This window comes from Nomascus leucogenys, chromosome 8, assembly GCF_006542625.1.
Source record: "Nomascus leucogenys isolate Asia chromosome 8, Asia_NLE_v1, whole genome shotgun sequence".
In the NCBI taxonomy this organism is placed as follows: Eukaryota; Metazoa; Chordata; class Mammalia; order Primates; family Hylobatidae; genus Nomascus; species Nomascus leucogenys.
Genome location: NC_044388.1, coordinates 92282616 through 92306412, shown reverse-complemented (window position 1 = coordinate 92306412; position 23797 = coordinate 92282616). Strand labels below are relative to the sequence as shown.

General features: G+C 38.7%; 1 protein-coding gene across 1 annotated transcript in view; it reads right to left on the bottom strand.

Annotated features, from left to right (window-relative positions):
- The window catches only part of PAPPA (pappalysin 1), a 247286-nt gene that overhangs the window by 122371 nt on the left and 101118 nt on the right, over window positions 1-23797 (bottom strand). The window contains exons 8-9 of the mRNA XM_003264052.4: window positions 12737-12865; window positions 7322-7413 (exon numbers count right to left, since the gene is read on the bottom strand). Of these exons, the coding sequence (XP_003264100.2) occupies window positions 7322-7413; window positions 12737-12865 (221 nt within the window). The remainder of the gene's footprint in view (window positions 1-7321; window positions 7414-12736; window positions 12866-23797) is intronic.

Sequence of the window (23797 nt, the reverse complement as noted above, 5' to 3'; positions counted from 1 at the left end):
TCAATGGAGGGTGATCTGTTAAAAATAAAAATACAGCCTAAAATACAGAATGACCCTCCACTGGGGGTATGAGCTTTATGCCATGGAACATTTATAGGGTGATAATAACTGAAAATTGTTGTTTCATGACTCATGAAAATGGCGCAAGGATATGTGCATTCACTTTTGTTTCCTGCTGTGATTCAATGGCACCAAACAGAAACAGTGGAAAAGAGAAACACTCCCTGGCTGTTTCAAGAGTTAGTCTGGAATTGGACATAGGCTTTAGCGCAGACAGACAAACTCTGAAGTCTCCTTCTCTGACCTACCTGGCTATATGATTTTGGATATTCACTTAACCTCTCAACACCTCAATTTTCTGACCAGCAAAATGGTGTAATTATTTTGACTCTACAGAGTTGCTGGGAGGGTGAATGAAAACATTTTTACAAAGAGTTCTTAGCAGAAAAACTGGCACAGTTGGGTATCTAATAAATGGAATAACTTCATGGTTAAAATGTGTAGACTCTGCCTAGATGCTGTGAATCTCACGTCTGCTATTTCTCTGTGTAACTGTAGGCAAGTTACTAAATCTCTCTGAACCACAGTTTTTTCCTCTACAAAACGGGGATAACATTATTTATCTCATAGGGTTTCTGGGAAGATGGATACAACTTCTGAATTAATCATATTATTCGGTCAGGTGCGGTGGCTCATGCTGGTAATCCCAGCACTTTGGGAGGCCGAGGTGGGCAGATCACCTGAGGTCAGGAGTTTGAGACCAGCCTGTCCAACATGGTGAAACTCTGTCTCTACAAAAAGTAGCTGGGTGTGGTGGCACGTGCCTGTAATCCCAGCTACTCGGGAGGCTGATGCAGGAGAATCACTTGAACCCGGGAAGTGGAGGTTGCAGTGAGTCCAGATCATGCTACTGCACCCCAGCTGGGTGACAGAGTGAGATTCTATCTCAAAAAAATAAAAAATTAAAAGAAAAAATAAAATATTAATTATGACAATAATAGCATCAGTAGCAAACACATCTATAACACTTGGCAGGCAGGTGTCACCATTTTAAATGCTTTACAAATATAAACTTGTTTTTCCTGGCAATAATTCTAAGAAGTAGGAACATACTAACCCATTTTATGAATGAGAAAACTGTGACACAAGCTAAGTGTCAGGGACAGGCTTTCCACCCAGAATCCGTGTTCTTAACAATGATACCCTATGTCATTACTCCAGTGTTAAGAATGCCACCAACCTAGCTGACATATTATCACCTTAATCACTACCACCATGTCTCGCCTTAATCACTACCACCATGACTCCCACCTATATTCCTCTTTCTTTTTCCTCTTTCATAGGCCTGCCTTCAAGCCAAGGGAAGCTTTATTTCAAAAATGTGTTCTGGGGAAAGTTACTACATTTTCCACCGAGGGAGGTCTGATTGAATACATGCAGTCTGGAGAAGTTTTATTTTGTTTTCTTAATTTTAATTTTTTTAAGGTGAGAGGTGGATCATCTATTATGATTTCACATTGTTAGAAAGAAAAATAATAATAAATGCAACTCCCAGCAGAGCCCATTCTTCCCCCTCTCCTCCAGCAGATGCTGTTTTCCTTTTCAGTCACTGTTGTTCTAAAGTCTCATCGGAACCTCCACCAAGAAGACGTGGCGATTCATCTTCTTGTTTTCCTTTCTCGCCTTGGCTCAGAGCAGGCCAGAGCAGCCTGACAGAGGGGCCACAAGGCTCGGTGAACCCCTGCCCCTCCCAGCAACTGGTAGGGAGGCAGACTGATTCTTCTCCCCCGCTTGATGTGCCTCACAGAGGAGGGGAGGGAGCTGGGGCTGGGGGTTGCTAATTGAGTTACTGGCCCTGGCTCTAGGACAGGGCTGGGGATGCTGTGTCAGGGATCACAAAGTGATGCTAATGGCAGGAGTAGGGGAGAGAAGAGGAGTGGGGAGGGAGGGAGAAAAAGAGACACACAGGGAATGCCTCCACGTCTGGGAAAGACGACGTGGGGGTCCCTTTCACTTTGTTTTCTTAACTATATATCAGTGTCAAGCAGGATTTGAAACCTAAAGCCTTTAAATAGCTGTTTGACAAATCGGAGATTCCTCAGTATCAGATGAGGGAAGAAGCTTTAGAGTCCTTAGTCCAGTCTCCCTGATTTCACAAAGGAAGAAACTGAGGCTCTGAGGTGCTAAGCTGCAACCAGGAGGCCTTTAGATCTAAACTGGGACCTGGACCCAACTATGCTGAAGAATACAGGGTGGAAAGTCAAAACGGAGCATGAGGGCTTCTCCACAGCTGCATCTCCTGTAATGCACTAGATTCCATCTCAGAAGGTAGCACATTTCCAGCACCAGCTAAAGATATATTACAAAGTATAACCCCTTTTGGGGACCCTTCACATTTTGTCTGACTAATTTGACTGTTACCCCACCTCCTTCAGTTTTTATCAGCAGCCTGACTGTAGTTTATGACTCAGTGCTTTAGAGACAGAATTCCCAATGCTGTGAACAATGCCTGCAGCCAGTGCCTGTTGGGGAGAGTTTATCATTTTACTGATACCACATTTTTTCACTGAAACCTCAGGCCTGGTGTATGTTATATTTTTAAAAGAGGGGAAAAAAAGACAAGATAACTTCCACTTTGCAAGGGGATGAAGCCTGCCTTGCCTGAGAGGTCATGTGGGTGGTGTTCATTTTAACAAGCAACTTATTATGTGCTGGGGGATGAGGGCACCAGGGGTGGGAAATTGAGAATGGGAAGTCCCCAGGGTGTTGCATAATAACACATTGGCACCTTGGGAATATTTCCGGATGTGTGGGCTTCTGAAAAGTGAATGGGAATGTCACCATAAATCTGTCACCCACCCTAACGCTGGTGTTACTAAGCCAGAGAAAAAAAACATCAGCCCTCCTAAATGGAAGCAGGAGAAGGAGAAGAAGGTAGAAGAGGTGGAGGAAGAGAAGGGGAAAAAGGAGAAGAATAAGAGGCAGAAGAAGGAGTGAAGGAAGAAGAGGAGGAGGAGAGGAAAAAGGGGGAAGAGGAAGAGGTGAAGAGAAAAGAAGAACAAAGAATGGTGGAAGGAAGAAAGTCATTCAAATGGAGAGGCAGAGTGGCAGAGTAGAAAGAGCCGGATTCTCTACTCAGACTGGAGACAGGATCACACCTCTGTGTGCTCTGTGACCTGGTGCAAGTTAAGATGTCATAAGAGACCTTGGATCTCACATATGGAAACAAGAGACCACCCGTAGTTCACAGAAAACAAAGATGCATATGAAGAACCTACCACCTAGTGGGTATCCATAAATGGTGGTTGTTGCTGGTATCCTGTGCCCCCAACATTCCACACAAACACACATAGAGAAAAGTAATAGCTAATGTGCATCAGGCACATCCAACTTTCTAGAAATGGGGTTAAATCTCACATTATCTTATGGCAATAATTTTCAATCAAGATTCTGAGTGACAGTCAACAAAAACCAACTTTGGATAACTTAAGCAAAACAAACAAGCAAAATTTGCTCAAAGAATATTGGATACGTATGGAACACTCTCTGGAGAGCCAGGCTTGCACGCTCTGAAGCTCAATTCCAAGCCCAAGATTAGGTCCCAGAACTAGTTTAGTGAGGGGATCCAGAGCTGGTGCTGTGCATAGCTATCTCAGCTTTGATACTAGATGCCTTCCCTGGTACTTAGGAGGTTGGTATGGATGTGGCTACTCCCACCATCCTCAGCAAAATGGTGTCTACAGTATCTCTAAGTCTAATCACTACTAGCTTCCAATTCAAAGTCCTGGGTTGGTGTGTCTGACTGGAGGGCAGAGGGAAAGCCTAGGTTGTATATACCCACACTCAAGCTACCCGGAAGACGGGGAGAAGGAGAAGCTTGGATAATCAACTTCTATACTAAGCGTTGGGCTCTTCCTTATTAGAATAATTATCTCCTAAGTCTAGGAAGGAAATTCTGATAGAAAGCATCCAAAAATATTGGTAAATATCTTCCACTGTTGGGTTCTAGGGCTTTTACCATTTTCTACATGAGAACACTGAGGCTTAGCCAAAGTTACACCTCTAAGTCATGGTATGCCTGATCTCCTGGCTGCTATCTTGACCACTGTCTTAACAAATGCAATCATGGGAACAATGTCAACCTCAGCACAGCCTCCCACACTTGTCTCTCTTCTCTGACTCATTAAAGATTGGTCTGCTGGGAGTAAAGATTCACTGTCTATTTTTCAGCTGTTCCTTTCAGAGGAAGATAGGTTTCTAGACTTCGGCTACACGATTTGTCCTTGGAATGTAGTCCCTGGGAGCTGAGATCTCTGGAATGCCTGTATCTCTGTGAGTATCTATAATGAGATTTTAAGTGGCCAGTGAAGGGCATAGCTGAAGGCTTTCCTGCAACACAAACTCCACTCAACATACAGGGGTAACAGAGAGCCTTCCCTGGACACTGTCCACACCACTGATGGTTTTGTATTCCATTCCATTAATTTGTGACATGACTTGTTTTGCAATATTTTTTTTCATTCACCCTGAAAGCCTGCAAGACCAAGAGCTATCTTTTTTTTTTTTTTGCAGGTGGCTTACCATAGTGAGCTCCGGAGTCAGGCTCTCTGGGTTTAAATTCCAGCTCCACCACTTAACTGTGTATCCTTAGATCATCACCCCATACCTCAACTTCCTCTTTTGAAAGAGCAGTTCAGTAAAAGAGTTGTTGCGAGAATAAGAGTTTATAAATGTGCTTGGTATATAAGAAGTATTCAGCAAATATCACCATCAGCAGCAGAACACAGAATCTGGTAGAGAATAACAGTCTACAAAATGAATCTAGGAGGATCTCGGTCTCATCCTCTTGGAAACTCCCTCATCATTTTTATTTTATTTTGAGACAGGATCTCGCTCTGTCACCCAGGCGGGAATGCAATGGCACTATCTCGGCTCACTGAAACCTCCATCTCCTGGGTTCAAGTGATTCTCCTGCCTCAGCCTCCAGAGTAGCTGGGATTATGGGTGCCCGCCACCACTCCCAGCTACACTGTATATTTAAAATGCAGTTTTTTGTTAATAAGAAATGGTGAACCACATTATAATTTTCACCTACTCTCTGCACCTGGCTCCAGTAAACAAGCATATAAAATATCCCAAATCCATGGAACAAGGGTTGATAAACTTCATAGGTAAAATACCATATGTATTTTACCTATTTTTTATAAATAATATATAAATTTTATAAATTTGTTATTTTATAAATAAGGTAAATACATCTTATTTATAAAATAATAAATATTTTAGTTTCTTTGGGTCATAGAATCCCTGCTGTCATCACTCAAATCTTTCACTGTAGCATGAAAGCAGCCATAGTAAATATGCAAATGAGTGTGCCTTTGTTCCAATAAATCTTTATTTACAATTCCAGGGAGCAGGCTGGCTATGGCCTATGGACCATAGTTTGCAGACCCCTTCCATGGATGAGGAGCTTCTACCTATTAGAGATGTCCTTATTTTTTCTGATCATTGCATAGCTCTAAATCAACACAGCAGATGAATGTCAAGCCTCAAGCATCTCTTTCAGGGTACCATATCCTACCTTCACCCCACCCTACTTTCTTTCCAGAAGCACATAAGTTACATGCCACATTAGCGCAAGTAAAATAAGCAGATATCTTCAGCATGGTCTGGGACTAGTGTTGGTTGCCATAAGGATGACGACAAAGGTAAGTTTGGCTCAGGTAGAGTTCACAATTAGAAGGAATTCAGTCACCCACCTCAAAAAATCACACAACAGAAGTGCAGGTAAGGCTCTTAAGTTAAGAGTTAAGATGACTTAACCCAATCATTTAAAGATTTACAGTAGGTAAACTGAGGCCAAGACTAGGGAAGCCACTTGGCCAGCTTTATGTAAGTTCTCAGCACAGCTGGTATTAGAACCTGGTTTTCCTAATTTTAATCCAAAGTTCTTTCCACCACACCACTAGGCTAATATCAAGCTTTTACTACGGACCGGACCATATTCAAATCAACAGAGGAGAGAAAATTTTTTGGCAATTTGAAACCCAAGGCCCTGCCTAGAAACTCCCACATCTTTCCTCCTGGGGCATCTTACTATCTTCCAACCATAAATATTTACAGAGCACTTCTATTGTGTTGCTCAACCCCTACTGGGTGCCAAGAAGACAGTAGGTGCTCAACAAATGTGTGCTGAGAATTGAATAAGAGACATGTGGTATATGGTCTTCACCGTCACAGAGCTCACAATCTACTGGGAGAAAGAATGTCTAAATGCATCCCTGTAATGCACTGCAGATGTGAGGATGCAATGCTATCTTTTCCTCTTTAGTCCTAGAAAATTGCCTGTCAGTGAGAAATCTTCCCACGAAGGTTTTCATCCCCTTGTAACTGCCCCTTCTCTCTTCAGATAGAGCACCTCTGTCTTTTGTACTTGCAAATGAATTGTGATTAGTTTTCACCTCCAGCCCAGGGGATTAGCTGGGGGACCTTTGATCTTCAGGTATCGATTTGCATCTTAAAGGAAGTATGATCTCATCTGGGCCAGCTCAAAATTCCACCCCTGCCCCCCCAACCCCTGTCTGTTTACCAGCCCGGGGCTGACCAGGGCCTCCCAAGTGGGGCTGAAACAACAAGATCAGCCAGACTCCAAGAGAAGGCAGAGGAAAACAAATTTCCCAAATGACTCGGTGAAGGTGGGAAAAGGACATTTGCTTTCTAAACACAGGCTGGTCTGCTATTCCTCCTTCCTCAGATCAGAGAGACTGCCCAAGGATCTGAGTCTGCAGAGGGGACCCTGGTGGTTCCTGGATCACGGCTGGAGGTTGCAAAGCAAAATGAGTTGAGCACGTGCTTGAGAATCAGACAAAATCAGGTTCAAGTCCTGATTCTGTCTTTAATCACTTTTGACCTGTATAACTCTGGACAACTTTTGAAATTTTTCTGGCGTTTGATTTTTTCTTATCTCTGAAGAAGGAATAAAAGCCTTAAAACATCTCCAGTAATACCCATCCTGGACAGTTAGTGTGAAGAAAAGCAGGGATGTTTGTAAGGTAAAGTTTGATCAAAAGAAGTTACCCGTCATTGGCATCATCTATGAGAGCTTAAGCTCTTGAGGGATTGCTTTGTTTGTTTGTTTTTTCACTGCTGTATTTCCTGATATTGAAAACAGTGCCTGGCACGTAGGAGGCACTCAATAAACAGGTGTAATACAAAGGAGTGAATCATCATTTAGTCATAACTATTGTTGGCATTATAATTGACCAACCATTCTGCACCGTTCATTTCTTCATGAAGGCCACAAGAAATGAAAAAGACGTACCAATACAATTGAAGGAAACTTCTTGTCGGCAGAAAAGGGAGCAGCCATCACCATTGATCTTATTCATGTCGTCGCATTGTTCACCTTGGTCTCTGCAGAGCAGATATGGAAGAGAAATTTGCCAATTTAGTCTTAAAACCATGGCTGGACATGGAAAAGTCCCTCCCTGGGCCATGAACCTTCAGTGAGACCTTGCACAAATCCCTTTCTCTGTCTGAGTCTCTGTTTCCTCGTCTTCAAAATGAGCTTTCTAAAAGGTATGGGTTTATAAGATACTTTCACATTTGCCTTGCTTTGTGTTTCTGATGACAAAGTAGAATTCCTGATTCCAACTCATTCTCTGAGATCTCAAGTCAGTTAACAAGTCAGATGGGAGTAAGACATGGAAGAACTAATGAACAAATAAATGGTCTTGTTCCCACAGTGTCTAGGAAGTCTCACGGATATTTCCTTGTCTCTGATCTTAAAAAAAAGCATATTTGAAGGAAAATGTAGAGATTCTGTTCCTTCACCACTCCCTGCCTTGATATCCTTCTTATTCCCCCAATATACTTAAAGGTAACATTTTTTTTTTCATTCATGCATTCAAGTTTAGTCATCCTTCCATTGGAAAGTTTTGCTTTCTCCATCAGGTGTGTCATTTCTTGGTGTCAAGAACTCCAAGGGCTGTGAGGCTACACTGTTATGAAATACTAATGCCCCCTTTGTTTTTGTTGGAATTATTTCCACTACCTAAGGATGATTTTGCAAAGGTTGGGATGGGCAGAAAATGAGCAATGATCTTTGAATTGGGCTTAGGTGATGAGAAGGAGGAGCAAAACCTGAACGTCTGGATGGGTTATTGCTTTCTGGAAAACCGTCATCCTTTAAAAAACAAAACACTTGGGTTTAGAACCCCACATCTCAAACTAACTGTATAATCTTGACTAAGTCACTTGACCTCTTGATCTGATATTTCTGTGATGATTTAAATTTAAACTAATTGAAATGAATTATAATTAAAATTCCAATCCTCAGTCATAGTAGCCGCATTTCAAGTATTCAGGAACCACATGTAGCTAGTGGCCACTGTAATGGACAGCATAGAACACATTTCCATCATTGCGGAAATATCCATTTAACAGTGCTCCTGTGGATGCTGAACTTCAGTTTTCTCACGTGCTAAAATGGAGATAATTAGTCCTACGCCTCTGAGTAGCTTAAAGTGGTCGGCACAGTGGGTGACACATAGAAGATGCTCAAGGAATCACAGTACCCATTCCCACTCTGCCTTGGGAGGTCTCTGCAGAGTGTGTGACAGCTGTCCCTCCCTCCCCAGAGACCAGCTGGGACCTGTCACAGCATGGAAGAGGCCTTAGACTTTTCCTTTCACCCAGGCAATTAACACTGGGCAATGTTTGTTGCTTTTAAGAGGTGTCAGAGTAGCAGGATAATGCCTTGCAATCAATCCTTAAGATGGCTAGGGCATTGAATTGATCTGCAAGGAGCCACCCAAGTCCTCTCCTGTCTGCACACCTATGAGCAAAGAAGAAGTTTGTATTTCTAGCTGGTCTCAGCATTGTCTGGCAGTGGATCTTGCTTGCTGGAAATTGCTGATGACCTTGTGCTTCTAAGCTAATGCATGGGTTGTTTTGGAAAAAGACTAAAAAAAAAAAAAAATACCTGGGCTGGTTCCCCAAGCCACAAAGCTTACTTTCAACCTCCCTTCCATCACCACTCAAACAGTGTTCTACTGGTCTAAACAAAACATTCGGGTCACTACAAATATCTTCTAGGCATGACAGATCTATCATTAGATAAAGAGGTTCTGCGAAACCTTATTTGACCTCTGGGGCTTGAGCGGGTGGCCGTCTTTCTCTGTGTCCATAGACATCTTGCTCCATCTATCACAGCACTTGTCAAACTGACTGCCTTTGCCTGTTACTTGAGAGCCCCTTATAAGAGGCTGTAATTTGCCAAAGGAAGTGACAGAGTCTTCATCATCCTAGCACCCCAGTTTCTGGCACAGTGCCTAGGATATAACAGACAGCATGCAGCCACTCCTTTACTTGTTAGTTTTGCAGAGTTGTCACATCACACAACAATGCAATGGGGAATCCAGATGAGAATCTGGGCCCTCTGCTCATGTATTGGTTCTACATCTTACCAGATGTGGAAGCTTGAGAAAACCTCTGTGATCTCTTTGTGCATTCATTGTTTATCTGTAAAGTATTATAATAAGACCTTTCTCACATGGCTGTTGGGTGGGAGAACTCAAGGAGATAATAATGTAGCACAGTGCTTCAAGCACAGTAGAGACTCAAGAAGTGTGTATAAATATTATTGTCATTATCAAAACGTTCATCCATTGCTTTCACCTTTACCTGATCTATGAAATGTAGAACCTGCTGCTATGGATCATTTAAGACAGCACTCATCCATTAAGGGCCTCACTGATGCTGAGTCTATGCATATTTCTTCGTAAATTCTTTTACAGACAGAGCAAATTAACTTGCATCATTCCATGAAAAATCCTACTAGCTAAGATGATATCCCTTCTTTTCCCCAAAGTTTTCCTTCCCCCCCACCCCCTCCTACCCCTACTTAGGGAAACATCCATAAGCTAAATTTAGTTTTTTACAAAGTATATCACAAATATTTGATATCTACAGGTAACTGAACATGTGTTTGATGTTCATGCAAGATACTAATTCTAGGTAAAAATACTAAAAAAAGAAATGTATTAAATTAAGTATACGATTTAAAATTAATAATAATTATGATACTAATAGTTTTAGATCAGCAAGAATGATATCATTTGCAGTGTTTAACCAATTCATCTATATCTGTTTCCACCATGAGCTCAGATGAGCTGTAGATGAGGCTCCAAATCTGGTGACTTAAAAAAAAAAATTGGGCTAAATTAGAAATTCCCAAATCACAATTATGAGTTATCAGCAATGACTGCAAATGTTTTCTAGATAGTCTAGATATGAAGTTCAATCTTGGACCCACAAATGATGGGGTACTTTCTCCATGGAGAGCCCTCTGCTTAGTTGTTCAATGTTCCATCAGACAGCAACTATATCAAAAGCTAGAATTTGATGCATTAATGTGGGAAAGAACAGTGAGAAGTTTCCCTTTCCCAAATTATACTGCATTGGAAACTGTATCTTCTTGTTCTGTTGCTACATATGAATGTGGATCTTAAATACACACAACATTGTATGTTAAATAGCTCAAACAAGTGAGGAGCTTTCTATTCTGAGCTTGAGGAGTCAAATTCTTGACAATCAGCTGATTTGCAACATAATGCAACACTTAAAAACCCTTCACTAATCTCTTCAATCTTAAACATTTTGACAATTCAGATATTAAATTTTAGGTGTAGGACATTTAAGAAATAAATACATGATCCGAAAATATATATATAACATAAATACATGTTCCTGCTTCAGAAAGCCACTTGAGATTATGCAAATAATTACTTGCCTTATCAGTGCCATTATTTTTTTAATGCCATTTCTTATTTTAAAAACTTGAGTTAGTACCTTTTCTTTTTTTTTTTTGAGACAGAGTCTGGCTCTGTCGCCCAGGCTGGAGTGCAGTGGCACCATCTCAGCTCACTGAAAGCTCTACCTCCCAGGTTCACGCCATTCTCCTGCCTCAGCCTCCCTAGTAGCTGGGACTACAGGCGCCCGCCCCCACACCCTGCTATTTTTTTTGTATTTTTAGTAGAGACAGGGTTTCACTGTGTTGGCCAGGATGGTCTCGAACTCCTGACCTCGTGATCCGCCCACCTCAGCCTCCCAAAGTGCTAGGATAACAGGCTTGAGCCACTGCGCCCAGCCGAGTTAGTACCTTTTCATTAACAGTTGGCAAACTTTAGTTGCGGAGTGGGGAGCAAAGAGGAACAGAATCTTGTACATATTACTATCTTGTTACACAGCAAGTTTGAAAGATAAAATTTACCAATCATCTGATCATGTTTGCAATATTTCTATTGCCTTTAATGTTAAGTCATGTTCAGAAAGAACACTGCTGGCAAATAACTGATGTCTATGTGGATGAGTATTTATATGCCAGCTCTTTTCACTTGCATTACTGCATCATCCTTGCTGTATTCCTAGCTGGTCCTTTCATCCTAAAGCAGAGGTTTCCAGTTTACATTCCATGCCACAGAATCATCAGAAACAAATTAAATTGTTCTTCCCCTCTAGCTTAGTGTCAGTGATGAACAGAAAGAAAGAGTCATCTAGTGTGTCTCTTTCATATACGTACTACTCCTACGAGTTGATTCATGTTCTACACATCAGTGGTTTCATCCAACTGTGAAGCAAATTCTTTTTTCATACCACCCCTCCCCTTATAGAAATAGTAATTGCAATTCCATATTGCACAGATATTATGTGACACCCAACAGTGCTATTTAATGAAGGAATTTTGCCAATAGCTTGTTTTGCCTTCTCCACATGTAATGTTTATCATTAAATCTGTCAATAGTTTAAAAAGTCTCTTAGCAATAGTGTGACTTGCAAATAAACACTTTAGCAATGAGGAACATAATTTTAGCAATAAGAGATTTAATTTTGAATGATTTTTGGTCTCTTCTCCACCTCTAGAGAAAAAACTCTCTGTTTTGTACTAGAAAACTTTTTTTCTTATTCTGGAGGAAAAGCACTTAAAAGTTTATTTACTGAGTTTTAAACAATGCAAAAGTCTTGGTGGCTCCTCACCCCTGTTTGCCAGTTGCATAGCATCTTGTCCTGAGAACAAGAAAATGAATGGATTGATAATCTGATAAAATCCACACTTACTGATTGGACCCACAAATGATGCTTCATTTGCCTCAGTGTACTCATATTCACATTCAATATTCACTCCAGCGTACTGTTTATTATTTATGGTTTAAACATTGTAGCGAGTTAAAATACTTCGCTGCTTTTATGAGCCTTTGACCCATTTTGTAAATTGTTGTATAATATGATACAATAGAGATAACAAATAAATATGCAGTTTTCAAAAACGTGAATGGTAACCAGCAAAGAACGTAAAAGTGTTTTAACCTAGATGAACTGTGTCCTGTTAACTGAATGTGCACTGTGACTGTGAGGGAAAAATCTAATGGAATCCTTGTAGCACACATAAAGCAACTGAGAGCAAGAGCAAATGGTAGAAGGTACATAAACGTAGTTCTGTCTAAATCATATACTGTATTACATAGTTGCAAAATGTATGTGTTCAAAAAAAGAGTCATTGCTTTTCTTCTGAGTTCAGCAAATTGTTTGCAGACCAATCCAGAGACTGCTGGGGACCACTAGTAGCTCACAGCTCATGCACTGAAGAATATGTCATAAGCTCTTCTGTTCAGCACCCTAACCATCTCTTGACCTAACCAGCATCCCTCCTCTTCTTTCTTTAATTAGATCTACTTACTTTTGTATAATGCCATCGCCACAGTACCCACTTCCATGGATGTATGTGACAGCAGGTGACGGCTCACTCTCTTCAGTTCCTGAAATAGTTATGACCCAATACTGGTACACACTGCCAAGATTTAGATCCCTGGAAAATACAAAGAAGACATAATTATACAATTACAATACTGGGCAGACAAGGAGAGAATGGAAAATTGATCCCCTGGAGTACGTTCTATCAGTCTTGCTCGTTTTTGAAATCAAATGCACATTTAGTTATCCAATACTTTCTATTGTTCACCATGGTTACATCAGTTAGCTAAGTATAATGGACTACACTAAAATGTACCGTAATAACTAGCATCAATTGACTGATAGCTGTGTACTTACTAGGTGTTGTTTTTTTCTTTAATTTAACCTATACAGCAACCCTGTTGGAAAAGTATCAGATGGCAAATGACTAAAAATGAAGATGTTTGTGAGGAAGCCATCCAGGAAAAATAAATATAAACAAAAGCACAGAGGTGGGAAAGCACCACATCAGATTCTTAGGGCATTATCTGATCACGTTTCCTCATTTTAAGACCTGAGCAGAAACTCCATTACACGTGAGCAAACCCTTTTCTGATGCTGCGTGTACAGTGGCTCTCTGCCTCCCTGCCACTTGCTTCTCCCTATTTCTTTCACTCTCGACAAAATAATAATAATAATAGCAGCATCCATTAATAGAATATAGGGCCTTAGGCTAAACACTTTTCATGAATTTCTTATTTGAGAAACAAAACATCCCTACATGGCTGCTAGTATTTACATGTTGATTTTACAGATGGTGAATCTGAGGCATAGGAAGGTAAAGCAACTTGCTTACAATCATATGCTATTAAGTGATATCCTATATTCTGCCTATCTTATCCCTATTTTAGGTCTGTTTTAATAACCTCACCCCTTGCAAAGTCGGGTCACATCCTGGGAATCGCCAATTCCAAGGACTGCTTCCTGCCAGATTTCCAACTTGCCTAGACTGCATGTCTCCTCTGACCTAAAGACCTCCTAGTACCTGCTCAGACTTCCTCACAAACACACCACCAAATGAACACGGCTACTGCCAATTATCCTCCAAGGCAAATATATGTTTATGTCAGTTCCACATGACCACATGCCCCTCCCTATTGCCTTTTTGACCATTTTCAAATGAAGATGTTATTCCTGTCTTTCATCTACCTCTGCATCAATTATTTTTAATAATAATTTTTTAATAATAAAAAAGTACCATGGGAAAAAACACAAAATGATAATGAAGAGAATTCCTATCAGATTCCAGCATTGGGGGGGATTTCATAAACAAAAGGATGATGTCAAAAAATCTCGAATTCTCCTGCCCATCTGTTATTTCAGCTGCTGTTAGGACTTGGGCTGTTTGGTTAAGGCCAACAAGATAACAGGTGCAGGGGTGATGGACAGAGAATGTCTTCAGACTCTCAACACAATAATGAAGTGGAGTTTATGAGCATTGAAAGACTCTGGGAAAGAACACAACTTTCCTGAGAATGTTGGATGTATTACCCCAAAGGGAGTTTGTTTCAGCAGCACTGGAACTACTAATATTGTGGGTAGACCAAAAATCCCTGGAGATTTAGTGCTCTGCCAATGAAGATGAAATAGGTGGACATACAAATATCTTGAGAGATTTTTATGCATGAATGATGGTTGTTTTGTAAACCTCGAATCCTAATTTGTTGATAGAATTATAGGGTTTATGATTTCATTTAGCTTATTGGCTACTTTATCCACATCTAGACTAACGAGCATATACTTCATCTGGTGATAATTCTAAAACTGGAGTGGGGTGGAGAAAAAAGTAACAATCCCAGGGGATATACAAAGGTACATGATAAATATGACACGCATTGTATTATGCATTCATTTTTTTCTAAAATGCGGAGGCATGTTTTATATTTTTTAAATGGCCACATTGTGATATAAAATAAGAAATTTTCTTCAGACTACATCCCAGTCCACTGGGGCTATCCGGTCATTGTCTAAGCAGATGGGGGTAGTTCTCTGGAAAAGGGTGGATATGAAAAGTACTTCTCTACATTGCGTTTTTCACTTCTGGCATGTGTCACGAGTGATTTGTTGCTGATGATATTTAAGGTGGTTGGCTAATATTTGTGAATGTTTTCCTCCTCTCTCCACTTTGTCCTCTCATCTCATCTCTTCCTCCTCCTTTTCTTCAATAAACATCAACATAGAGACAAGAAAACATGTGTTTCTGTCCTGGCTGCCTCACTTATTAGCCAAGAAGTCATGGGCCGGTATTTTACCTTTCTGGGCCTGTTTCAAATCAGTCATAAACCTGGCTTCACAGCATTTACCTGCAGATGAAGCGTGAAAACATTTATAAAGCACATATGGGCCCAGCCTATGACAAACATTTAATACATGTTAATCCATTACAATTAATGGTTAATTATCAACATTCTTGTCCACTGAATTTATGCTATGGTCCCCTTACTAGAAGAGATGGAGAGACAAATAAGTAATGTAACCTTGGTGAGGCAAACCCGTGAAGATGGAGCCATCATCTACCACATGTGCCATGGCTTCAATGAAAAGTATCTTTTCTACTACTTCACTTGGCTGGAACACCCCCAGTGCCTGGCAGGTTGCTCTCTTTCCAGGTGACCCATTTCAGCTTCTGAAAATTCTGGATCCTAGAAGGTTTCTCGTTACCCTGGGGCGAAATCTGTGTCCAGTAACTTCTACCCACCGACCTCCTTCTTATCCACTAACATCGTATTTGATTAGTACAGAAACCTTAATAACCTTCCTTCTTCTAGCTGTGTGTGTGTGGTTCATACTTCATTGTTTTCCAGAAGCTTAAGCAGCTCTTTGAGGAAGGTGTTGTTATCCCAAGTTTTCAGATTGAAATATAAAAACCCAAGTCACTCCCTTAAGTTAAAAGGTGGGGACAGTGGGATGGGTACAACAGTTACTAAAAAGATTATGTTTTCCAAGGAGAAATTCCTATGATAAAACTATATTTTACCCAAGTTAAAGTCAGAGTTAATGTTAAATGAGGGCTCTTTTCTCAAGAACCTAGGTAGAATAGATTTCTTTCAGAAGGATAAGCTAATGGCTTCTGAAGGCTTTGCTGGAGGTTAGAACCTATTTCATTGTTGGTCTAAAAGTAGGACATTTTTGTCAAGTTGTTCCTTTCAGCTGCTCCTAAAACCATCTGGAAAGCCTTATGCTATCACTTGAACTCCTTCCCCTCCTGTGCCTCCTACATTCAGATGGACCCTAAGCCCTCTCAATTCCCCCCACCCAGGAGTTTCCACGTCATCCTTTCTTCAACTCTCCTGAGGCCCATATGTCAATCTTGACGGCCGAAGCAGCCTCTGGCTTAATGTCCTGCTTCGAGCATATCCCGTTTCCAGTCTTGCCAACATCGTCAGAATATTCTTAAAACTAGAGTCACTCTCCAGCTCAAAATCTTTTCATTTAGTGCAGCGACAGGAACTTACTACCAAGCTGAAACTTCCAATTTACTCTTTCTTTGGAACTAAAATTTTAGCAGGTCATCTGAGATGTGATTATTTTGGCTACTTCTGATTTCTGTCATCAAATTTTGAATGCCATTTTAAGTTTTTTTCTTTTTAAACTTCAACCGTCAGTAGTAGTACATCATAAAGTTTGCATCTGAATATTTTATGTTTGTAGCTAATATATTTAAATGTGATGAAGTTTTCTATTTTGAAGGGTTGTTCTGTGGAATCTTCGCAATTTTTTTTTAAGGCAGTCTTGCTCTGTCACCCAGGCAGAAGTCACAGCTCTCACTGTAGCCTCAAACTCCCTGGCTCAACCAATCCTCCCACCTCAGCCTCCTGAGTAGCTGAGACTACAGGCATGCACCACCACAGTGGCTAATTTTTAAAATATATTTTGTAGAGATGGGGTCTAATTGGGTTGCCCAGGCTGGTTTAGAACACCTGGGATCCAGTGATCCTCCCCACTCGGTCTCCCAAAGTGTTGGGATTACAGGCATGAGCCACTGTGCCTGGCCCTCATGCATTTTTTTTAAAAACAAAACAAAACACTTTTTTCTACATTTAACCATCATTCTTTAACACATATCACAAATGGCATATGTGCCATAGGGTTGTATTTCTGATAATTAGAAACAAAAATGCTGGCATTTCTGGTTGATATAATCTCAGTATTCTGCCTCAGAAAGTCATACTTATGGTAAGTGTATATTGAATTTAGAGTACAACTTACACTAACATGTAATTACAGGTTGTGAAATCATTATCTAAAATATTAACATATACATAAGGAGGGTAAGCACCTTATGACTTAAGCTTAAATATGCATTTAAAATGCATACATTAAAGTGTATTGGTATGTAGTTAATATGATAGGTCAATTAAAACCTATCTGAAATCTGTAGACAAGTCATGTGATTTTGCGGGGGTCTGTTTTTCTGTCTTTTAATTAGGATGTTTGATTCTTGTCCCATACCACTGTGAAGGTCAAATAAGAAACACAAAAGTCATATAGGAGGAAGGGGAGAGAGAGCCTCATTACCCTATGGAAACATCACATTTTGCTTCTTCTAGAAAACTCTCTCTGAGCTCCTTAAATACTCAGTATTGATCCTATTGTTTCTATATCATAGCATTCATTTATCATTGTCTATCTCTTCAAATAGTCTCTATAACTAAACTGTGTTATATTTCTTTAAAACTCCATCCTCTGGAATAAAAACAGTAATCACAGAGTTTCTATGTGTTGCCTACCTATTATATGCTAGGCACTACATATCATATTTTGTATGTATAGTCTCAACCAAAAGAACAATCCCTTGAATAATTATCCTCCTTGTGAGATGAGGAAACTAACACTTAGGAAGATTAAGCTACTTGCCGATAGTCACAATATTTTTGTCATGGAATAGGGATTTGAACCAGTTCTGTCTAACTCCATTCCAAGGCAGTGCTTTCCAAAGACAGAAGCCCCAAGCTTTCTCAAAGTACAGCAGAATAGAAATCAAAAGACTTTGTTTTGGATCACAAAGAGCTTACATACAAAGACCAGTTGAAAGATTTGGAATTTGTGTCTCATGACTTCCAAATCTTTGTTTTTCTATATTAATTTCATAGTATTTCCCTATGAAAAACTACCGCTGACTCATTGACCATGGACAAGCCATTTCCTCTTTCTGTCCATCCATTTTTTTTATCTATGAAAGAAGAATCTGGGAAGGATGTGATGATTAGTTCTGCAATCCATGGGTCTAATTTAATGAGGAGTGTTGTGTAGTATCCTTATGTCTTGAGCTTTTCCATAGGCTAGAAACTGCTTCAGCATTTAAAATTCTGCACTGAGAACATGTGTAGGTCTGGACCTACCACCCAGATTGTCTGAGTTAGAAGACATAAGATGGGACCACCTAGGATGCCTTTGGCTCAGGAAGAGTCCAAGTATTCCAGTCTAGCCTTGAGCTAAGAACTAGAGGGTAATGTCTGGGCACTTTGTATATAACCCTCCAGCCAAGAATGGGAAGGGCAGGAAACAATTCACTTTTTCAGCCTGAGATGATGTGCCAGGGACTATACTTGATATTATTATTGTTTTAATTAGAAAATACTTCACTTATATAGAAAAGTACAGACTATACTATAACAAATGTTCATAGGCTTACTATACAGCTTTGTCAAATTATAACATTGTGCCATATTTTCTTCATATCTTTTGTTTTTGGTGTGAAAGGAATAAATACTGATCAAGTTTAAACCCACCTGTATGCTCCTCCTGTATCTCATTTCCTTCCCATGCACATTTTTACACTTTTTGCATGTATGTATTGTTTTATATATTTTAAATTTCATAGATGTCTTAATACTATACTTATTTTGTAGCTAGCTGTTTTTCTTTTTTCCTTAGTATTGTTTGAGATCACACATATTGCTACAAGTAGATCTGGTGTATTTATTTTCACTAACATAAATATTTTACTGTATGAATATATCATACTTTATTTGGCCATTCTTTTCTTGATAGATACCTAGGTTGGTTGTTTTATCATTGCTATTATTGTTATTTAATCACTGTGTTTATTATTTACAATGTTACTTTAAATATTTGTGTTCTTTTCCTCTGTGCACATAGCAAGAGTTTTCTGAGGGAAAAAAAAAGGCTAAAATGGTATCATTAGGTTAAGGTAATTGCATCTTCAACTATTAAATACTGCCAAAGTATTTACCAAAATGATTGTATCAATTAACACATCTACCCAAAGGCTTGCCATTCCCAAAGTGCTGGTCCTTGCCAGCACTTGATTCTGTCAAATATGTAATTTTTTTTGTCAATCTGATGGTTACTAAATGATACTTAATTATTGTTTTATTTTGCCTTTCCCTGATTACTAACAAGCCTGAGTATCTTTTCACATGTTTGTGGATCAAGTGGGTTTCCAGTCATGCATATTGTTTGTTCATCTTTTTGCCTATTTTAAATTAAGTTCTGTTTTTCTATATTAATATATAAGTATATTTACATATACTGGATATTAATTCTTTATAATTAAAGCCATTGTAAATACCATTTCATAGTATATGACTCCTAATTTTTCATTATGTTTATGCTGCTTTGTTGATAAGAGAATTTTGTATCCTTCATGATTTGTGTTTTTCATATGTTGTTGAATCAACATTCCTTTAATCTAAGATCATAAAATAGTCTCTTTTATTTCCTTTCAATAATTTTAAGGTTTTGTTACCTATATGGTTTCAAGCACCTACAATATAGGTTTTTATTATTATTATTATTTTAGATGGAGTTTCATTATTATTGTCCAGGCTGGAGTGCAGTGGCGCGATCTTGGCTCACTGCAACCTCTGCCTCCCATGTTCAAGCGATTCTCCTGCCTCAGCCTCCCAAGTAGCTGAGATTACAGGCATGTGCCACCATGCCTGGCGAATTTTGTATTTTTAGTAGAGACGGGGTTTTACCATGTTGGCCAGGCTGGTTTCGAACCCCTGACCTCAGGTGATCCACCTGCCTTGGCCTCCCAAAGTATTGGGATTACAGGCGTAAGGCACCATGCCTGGCTCACAGTATAGTTTTTTAAATGATGTGAAATAAGGATTGTTTTCCCCCTAAATATGTATTAAAATTATTTGTCCAGCACTAGTTAATCTCTTTACGGTAACAGTTAATCCTTTCACTACTGAATTTTAATACTGCCTTTGCCATATATCATTTCAGTACTTTCATAATTTTTTTTTCTGGGTTATCTTGTTTCATTGGTCTATTTTTGCTCTTGTTGCCCAGGCTGGAGTGCAATGGTGCGATCTCAGCTCACCTCAACCTCCACCTCCCGGGTTCAAGCGATTCTCCTGCCTCAGCCTCCCCAGTAGCTGGGATTACAGGAATGTGCCACCACGCCTGGTTAATTTTGTATTTTCAGTAGAGACAGGGTTTCTCCATGTTGGTCAGGCTGGTCTCAAACTCCCGACCTCAGGTGATCTGCCTGCCTTGGCCTCTCAAAGTGCTGGGATTACAGGCATGAGCCATGCCACTCGGCCTCATTGGTCTATTTTTTATCTACTGTTTTATCGGTAGCAGTCTATAGTGATTTCCATAGCAACACAAAAGTCTTGATTTACATTATAAGTTCATTCTATAGTTTTCGTTTTCAAAAGAGCCCCTTGCTCTTCCATGTGAACTTCCCTGTGAAGCTTCATCCTTACAAATGCCTGTTGGGATTTTGATTCCAATTTCATTGAATGTATCAGTGTATTTGAGGAGAAAGGGCATTTTTATGATACTGTGTCTTCCCCCATTTATGCACACAGTTTATCTTTTTATTTATTTAGGTCTTCTTTTATAGTTTCAGTAAAGTTTTAAAGCTTTCTTCATAAAAATTGTGACAATATTTTTATTAGCAATGTATGCCTTACTCTAAGCATTTTATAGGTGTCAGTGCTATAGTAAATAGTAGCTTTTTATCTAGCTATTTACACACACACACACACACACATCCACATAATTATATGTAGGTTTATTTGTATTCTAATAGTTTGGGGATAATAAAAATAATTGAGTTTTATATAAATTTATATTATATTTAGAAGTCCTCATAGACTGCTTTATTCGTCCTAGTAATTGTTGATTCTTAGTAATTTTTCTATATTTTTCTAGTAGATGAAGAATAATGATAGTTTTGTTGTTTCCTTTTTAATCCTCAGACTTTTTTTGTTTTTTGAGACAGAGTCTCACTCTGTCGCCCAGGCTGGAGTGCAGTGGTGCGATCTCGGCTCACTGCAAGTTCCGCCTCCAGGGTTCACACCATTCTCCTGCCTCAGCCTCCTGAGTAGCTGGGACTACAGGTGCCCACCACCATGCCCGGCTAATTTTTTTGTATTTTTAATAGAGACAGGATTTCACTGTCTCTAGCCAGGATGGTCTCGATCTCCTGACCTCATGATCTGCCTGCCTCGGCCTCCCAAAGTGCTGGGATTACAGGCTTGAGCCACCGTGCCCAGTCTTTTGTTTCTATTTTTCGTCTAGCTGCGCTAGGTAGGAGACCAATGGCAAAATTGGGCATTCTGAAGATGACCCTGTGATCGAAAAGATACTTTTTACATTTTACTTATTCCCAGTTTACTATAATTTTTTCATCATGAAGGAATCTGATTTTACAGGGTTTTAAAAACTACATCTAGTAAAAATTCCTGTTTTAAAAATTATTTAATTCACAAATACTGTGAATTACATTAATAGACCACCTAATGTTAAAGTCACCTCTTTAACATTGTATGTGGTTGTTTTTAATACATTGCTGAATTCTGTTGGCAAATATATAAGATTTTTGCTTATTTGTTAGAAATTCCATTGATTGAAAAGTTTTACCTTTTTCATTTGTTTATTTGTTAATGTGCTGCATTGTGGACAGAGCTTATGTTCTATATGATACTGATACTTTGATACTTGTTTAAATTTGTTTTGTGGCCTAGTACATGGTAAAAAAAAAAAACTTTAAAAAATAGTCTACATTTCTATTCTAGAAGGAAATATTCATAATTTAGTTCTGTATCAGGGTTCTATAAATTTTTAGCAGCTCAAATTTTTTTGTGTTGTTCAAAATCTTCTAGATTATGACTATATTTTAGTTTGCTTAATCTATAAATTATTGAGAAAAATGTGTTAAAATATCACAATGTCATGCATTTATCTTTTTTTAGGTAAAAGTCATTGATTTATATATTTTCAGGTCATATTATTTGGTAAATTCAGTTTTAAATCATAATATCTTCCTTTTATCATTATGTGGTGACTTTTTTTTTTTTTAAATCACAGTAACATATTTGCCAAATGTTTCCTTAGTCTGAAAACAATATTAATTTGTTTGGTTAACATTTACCTGGTAAATATTGTCCCCACCTTTACCTTTAACCTTTCAGCAAAACTTTCTTGAGTTAAATCTGACTAGAGAATCTCTATCTTCATCCAGTTGACTTTAATCTGATTAGTATAATGACTTATGTTTCCATTTTTTCCTTGCTTATTTATTCCTTTCCTCCTTTCTTCCCTTCACTTGGATTTATCGAATTTTTAAATTTCCATTATTTGTCTCTTCTTTGTTCATCTTAACTTTGAAAATTGTACTTTCTAATTTTATTTATTTTTTGTTGTTATTGTATTCTGTTTATTCTAAAATACTAATTTGTATACTTCTCACCAAAGTCAAAATTTAGTAAAAAGCCCTTAGGTTGTTTACTGACCCTTATTTTGATACCTTTTTTACTTTTTTCATGTTTTTAATTTTCAGATTCAGTGGGTTTTAATCTGTGGGAATCATGTGCTCCCTGGGTCAAGTCCATGTCCTCCCTCAGAGCAATTTTACGTTAATTTCTAGGTACCCCTGCAACATCACTAACCTGGAATCTTTTTTTTTTTTTTCCACTTAATTTTTCAGCTCAGGCATTTTCACACCATACTGAGCAGTATAAATTCAAACATCAAGTCTTTGTGAGGTATAAGACAATGGTTATAAATTTCCACTTAGATCCTAGGCAAAGATAGTAAGTCTTAATGACAGTTAAGTCAAATCATGTTGATTGTCATGGTATTAAGGTAGGTAGCTAGACATATCCATACACATATTTTTTCCCTAGTACACCCTTTCACTAAACATGTAGCTTTTCAGGGGTCGTTTCAGGGGTCCTGAAAATCTCATTTAAAATCCTTATTTTAAAAGCTTTAGTCCCAATACACTACCTTGCAGAGTTGCAAAGCCACATCTCCTCTCCTGGGGTGAACAAGAATATTCAAGCCACTCAATTGCCAAAACTGATGGCTCTCCCTTATCCAAACTATACCAACAACAAATTTAGATCCAGGGTTTACCTGTTTAGTTCCCAGTTCTATTTTATTTCTTGCATGTCTTGCCCCTGGAAATATCCTTTTCTGTTTTTCTGATCTCAGTCATGCATTTTAAAGGATGCTAGTTATATCTGTAATATTTTATCTAGAATATCCAATGGATGCTTATATTGGAAATGTTTTTAGTTTAGTTACTCTACCAAATTTTCCATACTATTTCTAATATAAACCTGAAAGGCAGAAATTATTTTAATTTTTCAGTTGAGATTTAGTGTAGTTCAGTCATCTGCTCAATGTCAGAGATGTAATAATTATAAAGCAAGATTTAAACCATGCTGTTTGACTCTAGAACCCTTTATCTTTCCAAGACATTGAGCTGACTTTTTGGATGAGCACACCCTAGTGAGCCATATAGTAATATCCAGTAAAATACAGACCACAAAAACTATTTGAAGACAAAACAAGCTTCCCTTTATGGTTCTAAAGTATTTTAGGAAGGTGAAACTCAGATTATATTACATAATATATTTTTTAAATGTAGAAAGGTAGAGAACAATAGTTTCAACTCTAACATATCTTTAGAATGGAAGCTGACTTTTAAAAAAAACTGGGAAGTGACAGTATATAATCTCAATTGCTTTTTTCCCCCAAAAATAAAAATCATCCATGCTTATTATAGCAAATTAGA